This window comes from Accipiter gentilis, chromosome 29 (assembly GCF_929443795.1).
Source record: "Accipiter gentilis chromosome 29, bAccGen1.1, whole genome shotgun sequence".
Classification (NCBI taxonomy): domain Eukaryota; kingdom Metazoa; phylum Chordata; class Aves; order Accipitriformes; family Accipitridae; genus Astur; species Astur gentilis.
Window position 1 is genome coordinate 9,978,748 of NC_064908.1, and position 11,679 is coordinate 9,990,426.

General features: G+C 48.6%; 2 protein-coding genes across 2 annotated transcripts; one reads left to right on the forward strand and one right to left on the reverse strand.

Moving 5' to 3' along the window:
* Window positions 1-97: 97 nt before the first annotated feature.
* PRPF4 (pre-mRNA processing factor 4) lies at window positions 98-9,369 on the reverse strand. Its single transcript, XM_049832877.1, has 14 exons — window positions 9,222-9,369; window positions 8,269-8,446; window positions 7,878-8,064; window positions 7,575-7,662; window positions 6,710-6,789; window positions 6,349-6,442; window positions 5,429-5,523; window positions 5,057-5,115; window positions 4,283-4,406; window positions 2,992-3,081; window positions 1,848-1,970; window positions 1,583-1,690; window positions 1,376-1,494; window positions 98-1,196 (listed from the first exon to the last, which is right to left on the reverse strand). The coding sequence occupies exons 1-14, from the start codon at window positions 9,291-9,293 to the stop codon at window positions 1,003-1,005; spliced, it is 1,611 nt and encodes a 536-aa protein (XP_049688834.1). The 5' UTR covers window positions 9,294-9,369; the 3' UTR covers window positions 98-1,002.
* A 278-nt stretch (window positions 9,370-9,647) lies between these two features.
* On the forward strand, window positions 9,648-11,002 carry CDC26 (cell division cycle 26). The gene is made up of 2 exons (XM_049832878.1): window positions 9,648-9,783; window positions 9,871-11,002. Exons 1-2 carry the CDS (start codon window positions 9,703-9,705, stop codon window positions 10,063-10,065), a joined length of 276 nt encoding a protein of 91 aa, XP_049688835.1. The 5' UTR covers window positions 9,648-9,702; the 3' UTR covers window positions 10,066-11,002.
* Window positions 11,003-11,679: the final 677 nt, after the last annotated feature.

Sequence of the window (11,679 nt, forward strand, 5' to 3'; positions counted from 1 at the left end):
GCACAGACAGCTGCTCTCCAGCTGGCAAGAGGGAAAGGTATGGGTCGTCTTCTCTTTTCTCCTGAAGGTTTTTTACGATAGCAGACAGAAATCAAACTGTGTTGTGAAGTACCTGTAATTTCTCCATTCCTTAGTCAGACCCAGGGGCTAGCGTGCACATTCAAAACATGTTTTGATTTTCCAGAACACAAAAATTGCAAAACCTCAATTTAAAGAATAAACAACAAATAAGAAAGCTCCCCACAGTGTAGGAACAAGACAATCCTACACTGAAATAGCCTTCTTCATATTATCCCAGGTGACACACAGCAAAAACTCAACCAGGAGATGCCTACATGGATTTGAAACACCTGGTTCACGAGATCACAAGACCTAGCTCAAAGAGCTAGGACATGAAAAGGTACATGGGAAAGAAAAATTTCCCTGGCCTTCAACATCTCCTGTGAGTGAATACAAAGGGGATGCTGACCTCCACATTCAGAGACTACCTTTGCAGAGGCAGGGGAAGCATTCCTCTAACTCTGACAGCTAGGTTTTTTTCTTTAAATACAAAGCAAGTTTGAAGCCACAGACTCCTGCCAAGGGATCCTGGAAAATGGAAGGTAAGAAGTGTATTGACAGAGGCTAAACACCACACAAAAGACAAGGTGTTGTGTGGCTACCTACAAGTGTTTGAAAAAGACTGGAGAAAATCTGGGAGCCTAACTTGGAAGGGAAGGTGAATGCAGATGGATCATCTCCAAATTACAGCAGACAGCAGTATCTGCAGTATAAAAACAGTCCTAAGAAGTGGAAAAACATCACCCAAGATTTGACTCCAGCTAAGCCCTGGCAAACTCAGGTGCTTCAAAACCACCTCAACCCAAGACCAGCCAGTGACTACAGCTGCCATAATGCCTGTTGCAATAGCCGATTCCTTTTTTTTTCTTTAATATAAAAAAAGCAAGTCTTAGTTCAAAGCCATTAACGTCTCTGTGCCAGTTCATCAGCAGCACCTCTGAACTACTCCGCTGTCCACAACTTGAAGGTTCTGTCATAGGAGCAGGTTGCTATCAGCTGGCCATCAAGGGAGATATCCAGTCCCATCACCTTTCCCTCGTGACCAGCCAGCGTTTTCAAAGGGGACCAGCCGGGGTGAGTCCAGATCTTTGCAGTGTTGTCATAAGCGCCCGTGAGCAGGAAGTTACCATGATTGGCTGCAGTAGAGAATGAGAAAAAAGGGAGAAGTGAGATTTGCAAATAAAACCATGACAGATCTACCGCTAACTAGTACAGGCCTTCTTTGACCTGAAGATGTGTTTTTGAGTTGCCCCATCCCCTGCCACCTCAGCTCAGGAGAGGCAGGGACAAGGAACATCAGATGGAAGGTACTTACGTTCAAATTTCACCCCGGTCACCAGGTTTTGATGGGCCGGAATGGTGTAGATGCACTTCCTCTGGCGGAGGTCCCATACCTTGCAAGTATTGTCACCACTGCCAGTTGCAACATGGTATCTGCCCAAGGGTGGAGGAAGAACATGTTGTGGGGAGCTGGGGTTTGTACTCAGAGCTCCCACATAAAACATGCAAATTATTTTCTTACCCGTTTGGGGAGAAGTTAACCCCGTAGATCTCCTTCAAGTGGCCTTCTAGAAACATGATACAGCGTCCTGTGCGCAAGTCCCACACCCGGCCAAAAGCATCCAGTCCACTAGGAAGAAAGAACCCAAGCAATACCCATCAGAGGCTTCAGCAACTGCCAGAGTACGCTCAGCCTCACCAGCAGAAATCACTGGGGCACTTGGCATCAGTCAGCAACAAAACCTTGATACCATTTCACATCCAGTCCTGACGCAAAGCAAACTCACCCAGTCCCAGCGAGAGACCCATCCGTGTGAAAGGCAATGTCATAGACCCCTTTGCTGTGCCCCTCCTGATGGAGAATCTCTTCCTGAGCTTCCAAGTCCCACAAGCGCCACGAGTGATCATAGCTGTAAAAACAAAGTATTTGTCCAACTAAATGTATCTCCAAGGAGAATAACAGGATATTTCACTAACTCCATGGGCATTTTATTTCCAGCTGGAGACCAATAGGGTCTAACATGACGGGCAGAGAAAGGAATCCCAATGACTAGCTGTTATTTACATTGCAACAGCCCAGCTGTTGTCAAGAATCATAGAATGGTTTGGGTTGGAAGGGACCTTAAAAGATCATGTAGTTCCAACCCCCCTGCCATGGGCAGGGACACCTTCCACTAGACCAAGTTGCTCAAAGCCCCATCCAACCTGGCCTTGGACACTGCCAGGGATGGGGCATCCACAACTTCCCTGGGCAACCTGTTCCAGTGCCTCACCACCCTCACAGTGAAGAGCTTCTTCCTTACATCTAAGCTAAATCCTCCCTCTTTCAGTTTAAAGCCATTACCCCTTGTCCTATCACTACATGCCCTTGTAAAAAGTCCCTCTCCAGCTTTCTCATAGGCCCCCTTTAGGTACTGGCAGGCTGCTACAAGGTCTCCCTGGAGCCTTCTCTTCTCCAGGCTGAACAACCCCAACTCTCTCAGCCTGTCCTCCTAGGAGAGGTGTTCCAGCTCTCTGATCACATTTGTGGCCCTCCTCTGGACTCACTCCAACAGGTCCATGTCCTTCTTATATTCGGGGCCCCAGATCTGAATGCAGTACTCTAGGTGGGGTCTCACCAGAGGGTAGTAGAGGGAGAATCACCTCCCTCCACCTGCTGGTCATGCTTCTTTTGACACAGCCCAGAATGCGATTGGCCTTCTGGGCTGCAAGTGCACATTGCTGGCTCATATTCAGTTTTTCATCCACTAACACCTCCAAGTCCTTCTCCGCAGGGCTGCTCTCAACCCACTCATTGCCCAGCCTGTATTTGTGCTTGGGGCCAATGCTTGCCTGCACTGGGCTCCTCTGTGGACAAGTAATGGTACCCACTGGGCTACCAGCTAGACAGCTAATGGGAATATCTTAAAGCAAACAACCACATCTCCATACCAGGTAGTACCCAGGAACCTCCCAGACGGGTGCCACATCACACGCGCCACTCTCATACTGTGTCCTTCAATATCTGCCACAGGTTCATCACTGAAAAATAGAAACAAAAATCATCAGACACTGGTCAGAGGTGGCTGGCTCTCACTGGGCCTTTACAAACATTATGATCACAGCAAAAGGTCTGCTAATTAAATGCAAGCCAGACAGGAACATCAGAGTTTTAACTAATGACTCTGAATTCTGCCTTATGTTCACACAAAAGGGCTAAAGCCCCAGGTGAAACCCCTTTCTCCACACTCACGTTGGTTATAAAGTTCTCTTGGGATAATTATTATTATTATTATTATTCCTGAATATTAACAAGGCCCTTGTCATTAGCACTTTGAAAGCACAGAAAGAAAACTACCTGAATTGCAGGGAGTTTTACTGTGACTACACAGAACACATCCTGAACTACAGCAAATCCTGCTATTCTGAAGAACTGCAAGGAGGCAGGATAGAGTGAGTATTTATTCTCCCAGAATTACAGGCAGCAGATCAGTAGCATTCAGCAGAAGACCTGAACAGCATTTAGTTTCTTTCCAACAGGCTAACTAAAGGATGTGATCACATGAGACTAATAAGCAACCTGTCCCTTTGCACAGATATGCTTCTGCAATTAGAAACAGTGACTTTCAGCTAAGGATAAACTACTGCGGATCTCAGAGCCGCCTGCCTCTTCCTGAGGTGCACTGCAGGGCTCCAGTTTTCAAACACAGCCGATGCTAGGGCTTGGTATTTACACTGTTCTCTTCTTCACAAGCTTGAGATAGATGCTGTGCATCTTCCAAAACTACACTGTGCAATGATAGAGCCACTTGTTTTTATTACAGGCTGAAGCTTTTGTGCATGGTCACGTATATGTTTAGCCCCCCTCCAAATACTGGTGCTTTCCAATAACTCAAAAGTTCATTTCTTAATATCCAAGAGGGGAAATTTTCCCCTAAATGAAAGGTTAGAATAAAACAATCTCCAAATCTTCCATCCATCATCCAAAGCAGTTGACCAATGCCCAGCAGCAATTCTGACTTGACTCTTTTCAGACAATTTCCCCTCACCTTGATTCCCCTAATCAGGGTGATCTCTTTTCCTGCTGAAGAAGGTGGCACATACTGAGGCCAGGAATTGCACTGGTATAGCTACAAGAAAAGGTTATATTTGCAGGAGGATGGTAAATGTCCAATGTTTAGTAACACAAAATAAATCCCAAAACAACAATGCTGCAGCTGTGCATGTCTGGTATCATTCTGACCTTTCAAGGCTCCAGAGTTTGACAGAACCATCAGCCGCACACGAGGCCAGGTTAACATCCTTCTTGTCTAGGGAGACAGTGGCTTTGGGATGGAAGACTATTGCTCCTACATTGGTGTTATGTCCTTAAGAGAAAAGAAAATCAAAATTCATAATCTGCCACGTGATCTGGGCCAATTTTTCAGAAAAGCAGCATTTCTTTGTTACTAATTAGTCAGGTACCAGTGAACACTTTCACTGTGTCCTCCCATGTTGGGTGAAGTTGTATTGTAACTACCAGACCTATCTGTCCTGCAAACAGGTAAACTACAGTTTACCTGCAAACAGGTAAACTGTACATTGAAGAGTATCAAACACCAAGGTTTGTAACCCTCAAAATGTAGTGAAAATTCAACATATGAATCAACAGATTTGACGTCACATTTGTATTTAGTCAAAGTTGTGACCACTGTTCAAAGAATCTCACTGTTGTTAAGTGACCTGGCCAAAAATGCTGATATTTGGCTCAAAATAACGCAAACCAGGTGTTGAAACAAAACAAAACACCATTCAGAAACAACAAACTCGGGTTTTAGCTCTAAGAGAAAGGCCAGGACCTCCTCTTGATTATCTGACATGTGCACATGCTCCACAAGCCTGACTAATGCTCTCAATAGAATAAAATCTGCCCAAAGAATATTACATTTTGAGTCACAAAGTAATTCAGATGTGGGAACTCAACCCAGAGAGGAACAAAAGAACTAAGCATAGAGTCTTGGTGAAAGTCGCTCTCTACCTCGTAAGGTGTGAACAAGGTTGCAGTCAGGCACGGACCAGAGTTTGCACAATCCGCTCCTGTTGAAGACAAGAAATAGGTGTCAGTGTAGACAGGAATGTCAAAGAACAGCTAAAATGCAGAGCTGCAAAACCACCCTGGGGTGTTCTGCAATGGCTAAAATACCAATACACTTTGGGCAACCAGCCATAGAACCAACGGACTCAGACTGAAATCTCTGCTAAGCTCTAAAATGAAGCAAAGAGAGAGTTCAGAATAGGAAGAAAAAACATTTCTGAACCCTCGTGATTCACAAGCCTCTAACAACATCTCTCCTTCACTTCTGCTGTGCTCTCCCAGCCCCTAAAGCAACTGCTGTAAAAGAAAACTTACCAACAGGCAGTAGCAAGGAGTTTGGAATTGGGGCTGAAATGGCAGTAGGACAGTGGGCGATCATCTCCAATCTGACTGCAGAAGTTATTCAAAGACTGTAATCAAATACAAGGAAAATAATAAATGAATAAAGTACAAACAACCTAAAGAAAGCCCCAGCCAAAGACTGAGGTAAAGGAGGCAAATGTACACAGGAGGAGGCAGATGCCTTTGGAAAGTCACTTTCAAAGGGAGGAGCTGCCTCGGAGCCACCCTGCTTTGCAACTGTGGTTTTGACAGAGAACTTACTGTAGTTTTGGCCTCTTTCTACAACTCGTCCAATGAATGCAACCCAACAGACTAGGGCAGGCAGCGTGGTACACTTAGGGGAGAAACAAATCTTCTGGCAGCTAATGCCTCTGGGTGTAAACAGTATTAGAGTGGCAGCACACTGTGTGCTTGAGCCTCTCTGTTCGGTTAAGCTGGGAATTTGACTTAGCATGCTGGAACAGTGCATCTCAGAGTCATCTAAAACATGTTTTGCATTACTGCATTGGTTATTATTTGCCTTGGTTTTATGCACTAGCCACCATTGTACAGGAAGAGGAAAGTCAGCAGTCCCTTCCCAGCCAGCTAAACCTGTGACAAAACCACGAATAAATTCCTTTAGCTTCACAGGCAAGTGGCAAGGCAATGCAGGGATGTCTCTTTATCCCTCTGCCATGCAAGGCAACAACTAAAGTATGTTTCTCTGAATCACTGAAGAAAGAGTTAGAACATGCTTTATGGATACCACCAGGGAAGAGAGAAAAAGCAGAGCTTTCCAATGGATGACAGTGCAGAGAACTACATGCACCTGGACAGCACCTCCGGGCAGCTGATCTCTTTGGAGGATCAGCAAAAAGTTGTAAAAACAGCAGCTGAGCAGCTGCTCAACCTACTCGCAGGGATTTGTGTAGCTCCTGCCTCTGTGATGTCCTGGTTGCCTCTGGAATCTCTTTGAGCAGCCGGGCTTCTTCTAGCCGCTTCACTGCCCTGTGAAGAGGAAAGGTGGAGTAACAAGCCTCTACATTTTCCCTGCCCTGATGCCAGAAACAGGCCTCTCCCCCCTTTTCTCCCAAACTGGGCTAATGCTACAGTCAGTCACCAACAACTTAAGCCCTAAGCTCACTGGACTTATCTACCAGTGTATGCGCCCCATTCCTTTGATCTCAAATTTCCTGCACTACCTGCAGTGGGATTAGTTGCTGGATTTTACAAAAGGTTTCATCTGCCTCCTTCATTTGTACTGTTTTGTCTCACCTGGGGAGCGAGTAGTTAGCAAGCCACAGCCTCGCTGTTTTCAGACTGCGTGGTCCTTCATGGTACCAGGTTTGCTGATACTGTAAGAAAAAGAACAAACCGAAGTAAAAGCTACTGGGATACTGCTCTTCCATTCAGTCACCTTAGATGACCTCCTCTTAGTACATAAGTGCCACCACAGCATCTGATCTTAAATCTTGCTGTGTTAAGGCCTCTTTTTAATGGCGTATTGCATAACTATAAGCCCTAGAAAAAGGGATTCAGAGAGACCAAACTCTATGCCTTATAGATCAGATCCTGACATGCTGCCATTTCACTTGAGAAAATTCCAGTTGAACACTAACTCATTTTTACTTGATAACGTACAGGTCCCTTCTTCCCAGTAAAAAGAAAGCCCAGAGCTGCAGAAATTATCCTTATTTCTTAAAATAACCCACAAAACCAATAAGGAAAAAATGGACTCAGAAAAAGATGGGAGAAGCAGAAAGAAAGAAGAATCAAAGGCAGAAACAGATGCAGTAGCAGGAACTTATTTTTTTCTTCCCAAGTAGGAAGACAAACAACAATAAAGGACTTGCTATACTAAGTAACAGTACAAACATACGAGTTCCTGTTTTACATGCTGTCTGCAGCATGGAATTTGGCCTGCAGTACAAGCCAGACTTAACGCTCCTGACTTAGATAATACATTGCCATAGTTTTACTAAAACAGGCAACACAGAAGGCACATGAAGGGATGACATAAGAATCCACAGACTGACCAAAACCAGGAGTCCTAGACATAGCAGACACCATCAAAGTAAGGTATCTTGAAAGGTATCATACATATCTCCCTCAGCCCTTAGAGAACAAGAGAAACCATTACCTCTTCTTTGGACTTTTTAGACCTGTCGTCATCTTTCCTGGTCTTTTTTAACGCGTCTGTGCCAACCACCGAAAGGATATTTCTTAATCTGGAAAGAAACACATTAAGTCGTATTCACTCAGTGAATTCTCAGCTAACCTAACACATCACTGTCAGCCATTATTTCTTTGTTAGCATTCTTGCTGCATTGTAATGAAGCACCACTGACCGCCAGCACTCGTTGCACCCCAACTACAAGGAAAATGTCAGGAATTTGATAAACTGAGGGCTCCCAGTTTGCAACACTCAGGGCAGACACAGCACCTCTCCCTCCTTTCTGCAGGACCTTCTCCAAAGAGCGTGATGGGCTCCCCAAGTGCTCGCAAACAGGCTTTAACTTCAGAGTCATCAGTGGACACGTTGATTTGCCGGGCTCTCTTCCTGCGCTCAAACTCGGCCAGCACTTCTGCCTGCCGCTCACTCATATGGTCTTCGAGATCAAAGACCTCACCTGAACAAAAAATGGAACTGTTAGATTGAAAACAACTGGATGAGAGATCCCTCTCAAACAGGAAGATCCAACGAAAGAGCCAACAGTCCAGGCACCAGCCTCACATTTTTTCACTTTAAATTATGCTCAAAGTTGATCAGAGACTTTTGAAAGTGTCACATTCCAGAGCGAGACAGAAAAAAAAAGGTGGTTAAACATTCTCACCGCTGCTTATGTTGATGTTGCCAGCCTCAATTGCAGCTTTCATCCCCTCTTTTCCCAGCAGCCCTGATTCTCCTTTTGCCAGACGCTCCCGTTCCTTCTCCTCCAGACTGCCATAAAAGATGGGGGCTCTCTTGGGTGGAGGAGCATCGCTCTCTTCTGCAGGCTTGCTCTTTGTGGCCTAGAAGGTAAAGGCAGAATTTTAAGTGTCTTTTGGCTAAAAAGAAGACAGCAAACAGCTTGGCTGTGCAAGAAAGCACTGCTCTGCTAGAGGAAGTTTGTACATACATCATGAAAAGACCCAAAATTGTATGTGAGGTGTTAATCTTGGACAGTGAGGCTATGCCCCAAGTGCAAAGATCAAAAGTAAAATGCCACAGTAAACACTTTGCTTAAACTAGACTGTGTTGTCTTTTGTTCCTTTCTTATCTGCTCGGACCTCATTTTTAAGGCTCTCAGGGTTTGGGTTTTTTTTGGGGGGGGGCGGGGTTGTTGGGGTTTTTTTAACGTTTAAAAAAAAAAAAAAAAAGACCTTATAAGATGAAGCTTTTCTTAATCTTGCTGAACAAGCCCCAGAAAAGGCACGAGCAATACCACTGGCCAGCTCTCGGTGCCCTTGCTGGAAAGCAGAGGGAGATGGAAGGCGAACAGGCCCTTCTTCCCAGGAGAGAAGCGTTACAACAGACCTTCCAAGAAAAATTAAAGAATTCTGGAAAAAGGCGGGGAAACACCGTAAACGCTCCGGTCGCGGCCCTCTAAATGGCTCCAGTGTCACCGACAGCAGGGGGGTGTCTCCTCACACCGGGACCTCTCCGTTACGGCAAACCCCACACGCCCAAAAACAAACGCGAGCCCCTGGGTCGGCCTGCGGCCTCTCCCCACTTCTCCGGGCCGGTACCGCCCCCATCCAGGTAACGGGGACCCGGAGCCGTCCCCCCCTCCCCACAGACGCCCACCTCCGCAGGCGCGGGGGCCCGCACGGCGGGCCGGGCGCCGCCGCGCGCCGCCGGTGCCCGCGTGGAGGCCATGACGGCCGCGCACCGGGAGGGGAAACGAGGCCAGCCGCCAAGCCGCCGCGCACGGCCTCCGCCGCCTCACAACCGCTTCCGGTGGACGCGGGGCACGCCGGGAGGCGCGGTGCCTGTTGGCGGCTGGACGCGCGGGGCACGCCGGGAGGTGTGGCCCGGGGAAGAGACGCGGGACACGCCGGGAGGCGCTGTGCCCGTTCGCGGCAAGACGCGCGGGGCACGCCGGGAGGTGTGGCCCGGGGAGGGGACGCGGGGCACGCCGGGAGGCGCTGTGCCCGTTAGCGGCAAGACGCGCGGGGCACGCCGGGAGGTGTGGCCCGGGGAGCGGGGCGTGCCGGGAGGCGCGGTGGCCGGGCGGGCTCGGCCCTCGCCCGGCGGCGGCTGAGAGGCGGAGCGGCGGCGGGTCGCGATGCTGCGGCGAAAACCGACGCGGCTGGAGCTGAAGCTGGACGACATCGAGGAGTTCGAGAGCATCCGGAAGGACCTGGAGGTGCGAGCGGGGCCGGCCGCGGCCGCCCCCGGGGGGCCTGTCTCCCCCCGCCCGGCAGCGCCCTGACGCGGCCCTTTTGCCCCGCAGAGCCGCAAGAAGCAGCGGGAGGACGCGGAGGTGGCGGCGGCCGGCGAGGAGGCGGCGGCGGCGGCGGCGGCGGCGGCCATCGCGCTGGGCGCCGACCACAAGAGCCGGGAGCAGATCATCAATGACCGCATCGGCTACAAGCCGCAGCCCAAGGCCGGCGGCCGCGCCGCCCACTTCGGCACCTTCGAGTTCTAGCGGCGGGCGCGGCCCGGCCGACCGGGCGACGGAGCCCAGGGAGCCGCCAGCTCCCCCTCGCCAGCCGGGAGAGGCCCCCAGGCCGGCGGGGATAGGCCTCTCCCTCCCTTCTTTTTGCTGTTTTCTTTGGTTGTTTTTTTTTTTTTTTTTTTCTTTTTAAGTTTTTCTGGCTAACATGCCCTGAATGCCCCTTGGCCAAGTGTTTTGTTTTAAATAAATATGTCTCTTTTTAAAAAAAAAAAAAAGTCACACGAGCTGCTTTAAATGCCTGTGGAGACCGTGCAGGGCAGGGATGGAAACCCTGAGCCCACCGGTGTTTCCTTCACCTGTGTGCACCCCGATACAAAGGGGAGGTAAAACACTGCGGAAGGATCTTCTGGGCATCTCTTGACTTAGTATTCTTAAAAAATGGAGACATAATATATGTTCATTTAAACCTTTAGCCCTATAAGTTGCCAACCCCAAGGAGAAGGCATTGGGGAGCCTCAGGTTAGTGTTTTACAGGCCTGTGTGACTAAAAGCAGTGGGTGCCCCAGGCAATGCTTCCCTGAGACGCTGCTCTGTCATTTCCCAGGAAGGCCAGGAAAGAAGCCCCCCGTGTCCGTTGAAGTCACCTAGTCCCACATGTTTCACAGAGATGGGTGTGCAGCTGGGACATGGATTGGGCCCTTAGCAGGGAACGGCTGCAAACCTGGATGCAGTAGAATGTCCTGGGCACGCAGACATGGAACAATATCCCATGTTTCCTGATGGAGCAGATTTTTCTCTACACTTAGCACTTCCATTCAGCCCTGGGGAGTGCGTCACCCCAGCTGTGCCAGTTTGTCACCCCGAGATGGAGTTTCAGGTAGCTGCCAGCAATGTTTGTTGCTTGGATCAAAGGTCACCAAGTATTTCCTTATAGGTGGTGTCACATAAAAATCAGGTGTATTGATTTCTGACAGACTAACCAGCACATACCTGGATTTACAACAGTGATTTGTACTGCTGTCAGCTGGCTGGGCACATAATGGAAGGTGAGATAATGCAGAACCCCAGAAAGGAGGAGTCTAGCTTGCAGTGAGGTGACCTGAATGAAGCAAGTTCTGAAAACCAAAGCAGCTTGTTGATGTTTAAGTCTGCTGCCTCCAGCCTGGGGAAAAGAGGCAGAGCAGGGTGCCAGCAGCCCTGAGGCCTGCACCAGAATTCAAAGAATGGGACTGGAGGCTCTCTGCTCCTGGCTGGGACTGTTCTACACCACCTTCCAGCACAGCAACCAGTTACATTTTCCAGTGTCTCAAGCAATGCTCCAAACCGGACTTGTTAAATCCATGCTTCATCTGTTTTAGGTGCATCACATTTTAGGTCAGGCTGGGGAAATGTACAGAACATAAAATGTTTCAAGCTGTCCATCAAACTGAAAAGAGCCACAGTCTGGCCTAGAGCAGAGCCGCTTTTCCAGTCTAACACCACATAAAATTATCAGGGATCACTCTGCTATTCAGGCATTCCCAGTCCTGCCCCAGGCCTGACAGGGAAACATCTTGGGACATTCCAGATGTCCTTCAGTTGCACAGGGGAAGAAAAACCAACCCAGGCCCTCATTTGTCTTGCATGAATAAGCACAATCTAGAG

Bases quoted from the DNA above. Each gene is read 5' to 3' on its own strand.
- PRPF4 (XM_049832877.1), bottom strand. From the start codon at position 9,293: ATGGCCTCCACGCGGGCACCGGCGGCGCGCGGCGGCGCCCGGCCCGCC. The intron at 8,065-8,268 runs GTGAGAATGTTT...TTTTTTGTTCAG, and splicing joins CAACATCAACATAAGCAGCG to GTGAGGTCTTTGATCTCGAA. The intron at 5,524-6,348 runs GTAGGTTGAGCA...ATTTGATTACAG, and splicing joins AGCTACACAAATCCCTGCGA to TCTTTGAATAACTTCTGCAG.
- CDC26 (XM_049832878.1), top strand. From the start codon at position 9,703: ATGCTGCGGCGAAAACCGACGCGGCTGGAGCTGAAGCTGGACGACATC. The intron at 9,784-9,870 runs GTGCGAGCGGGG...TTTGCCCCGCAG, and splicing joins GCATCCGGAAGGACCTGGAG to AGCCGCAAGAAGCAGCGGGA.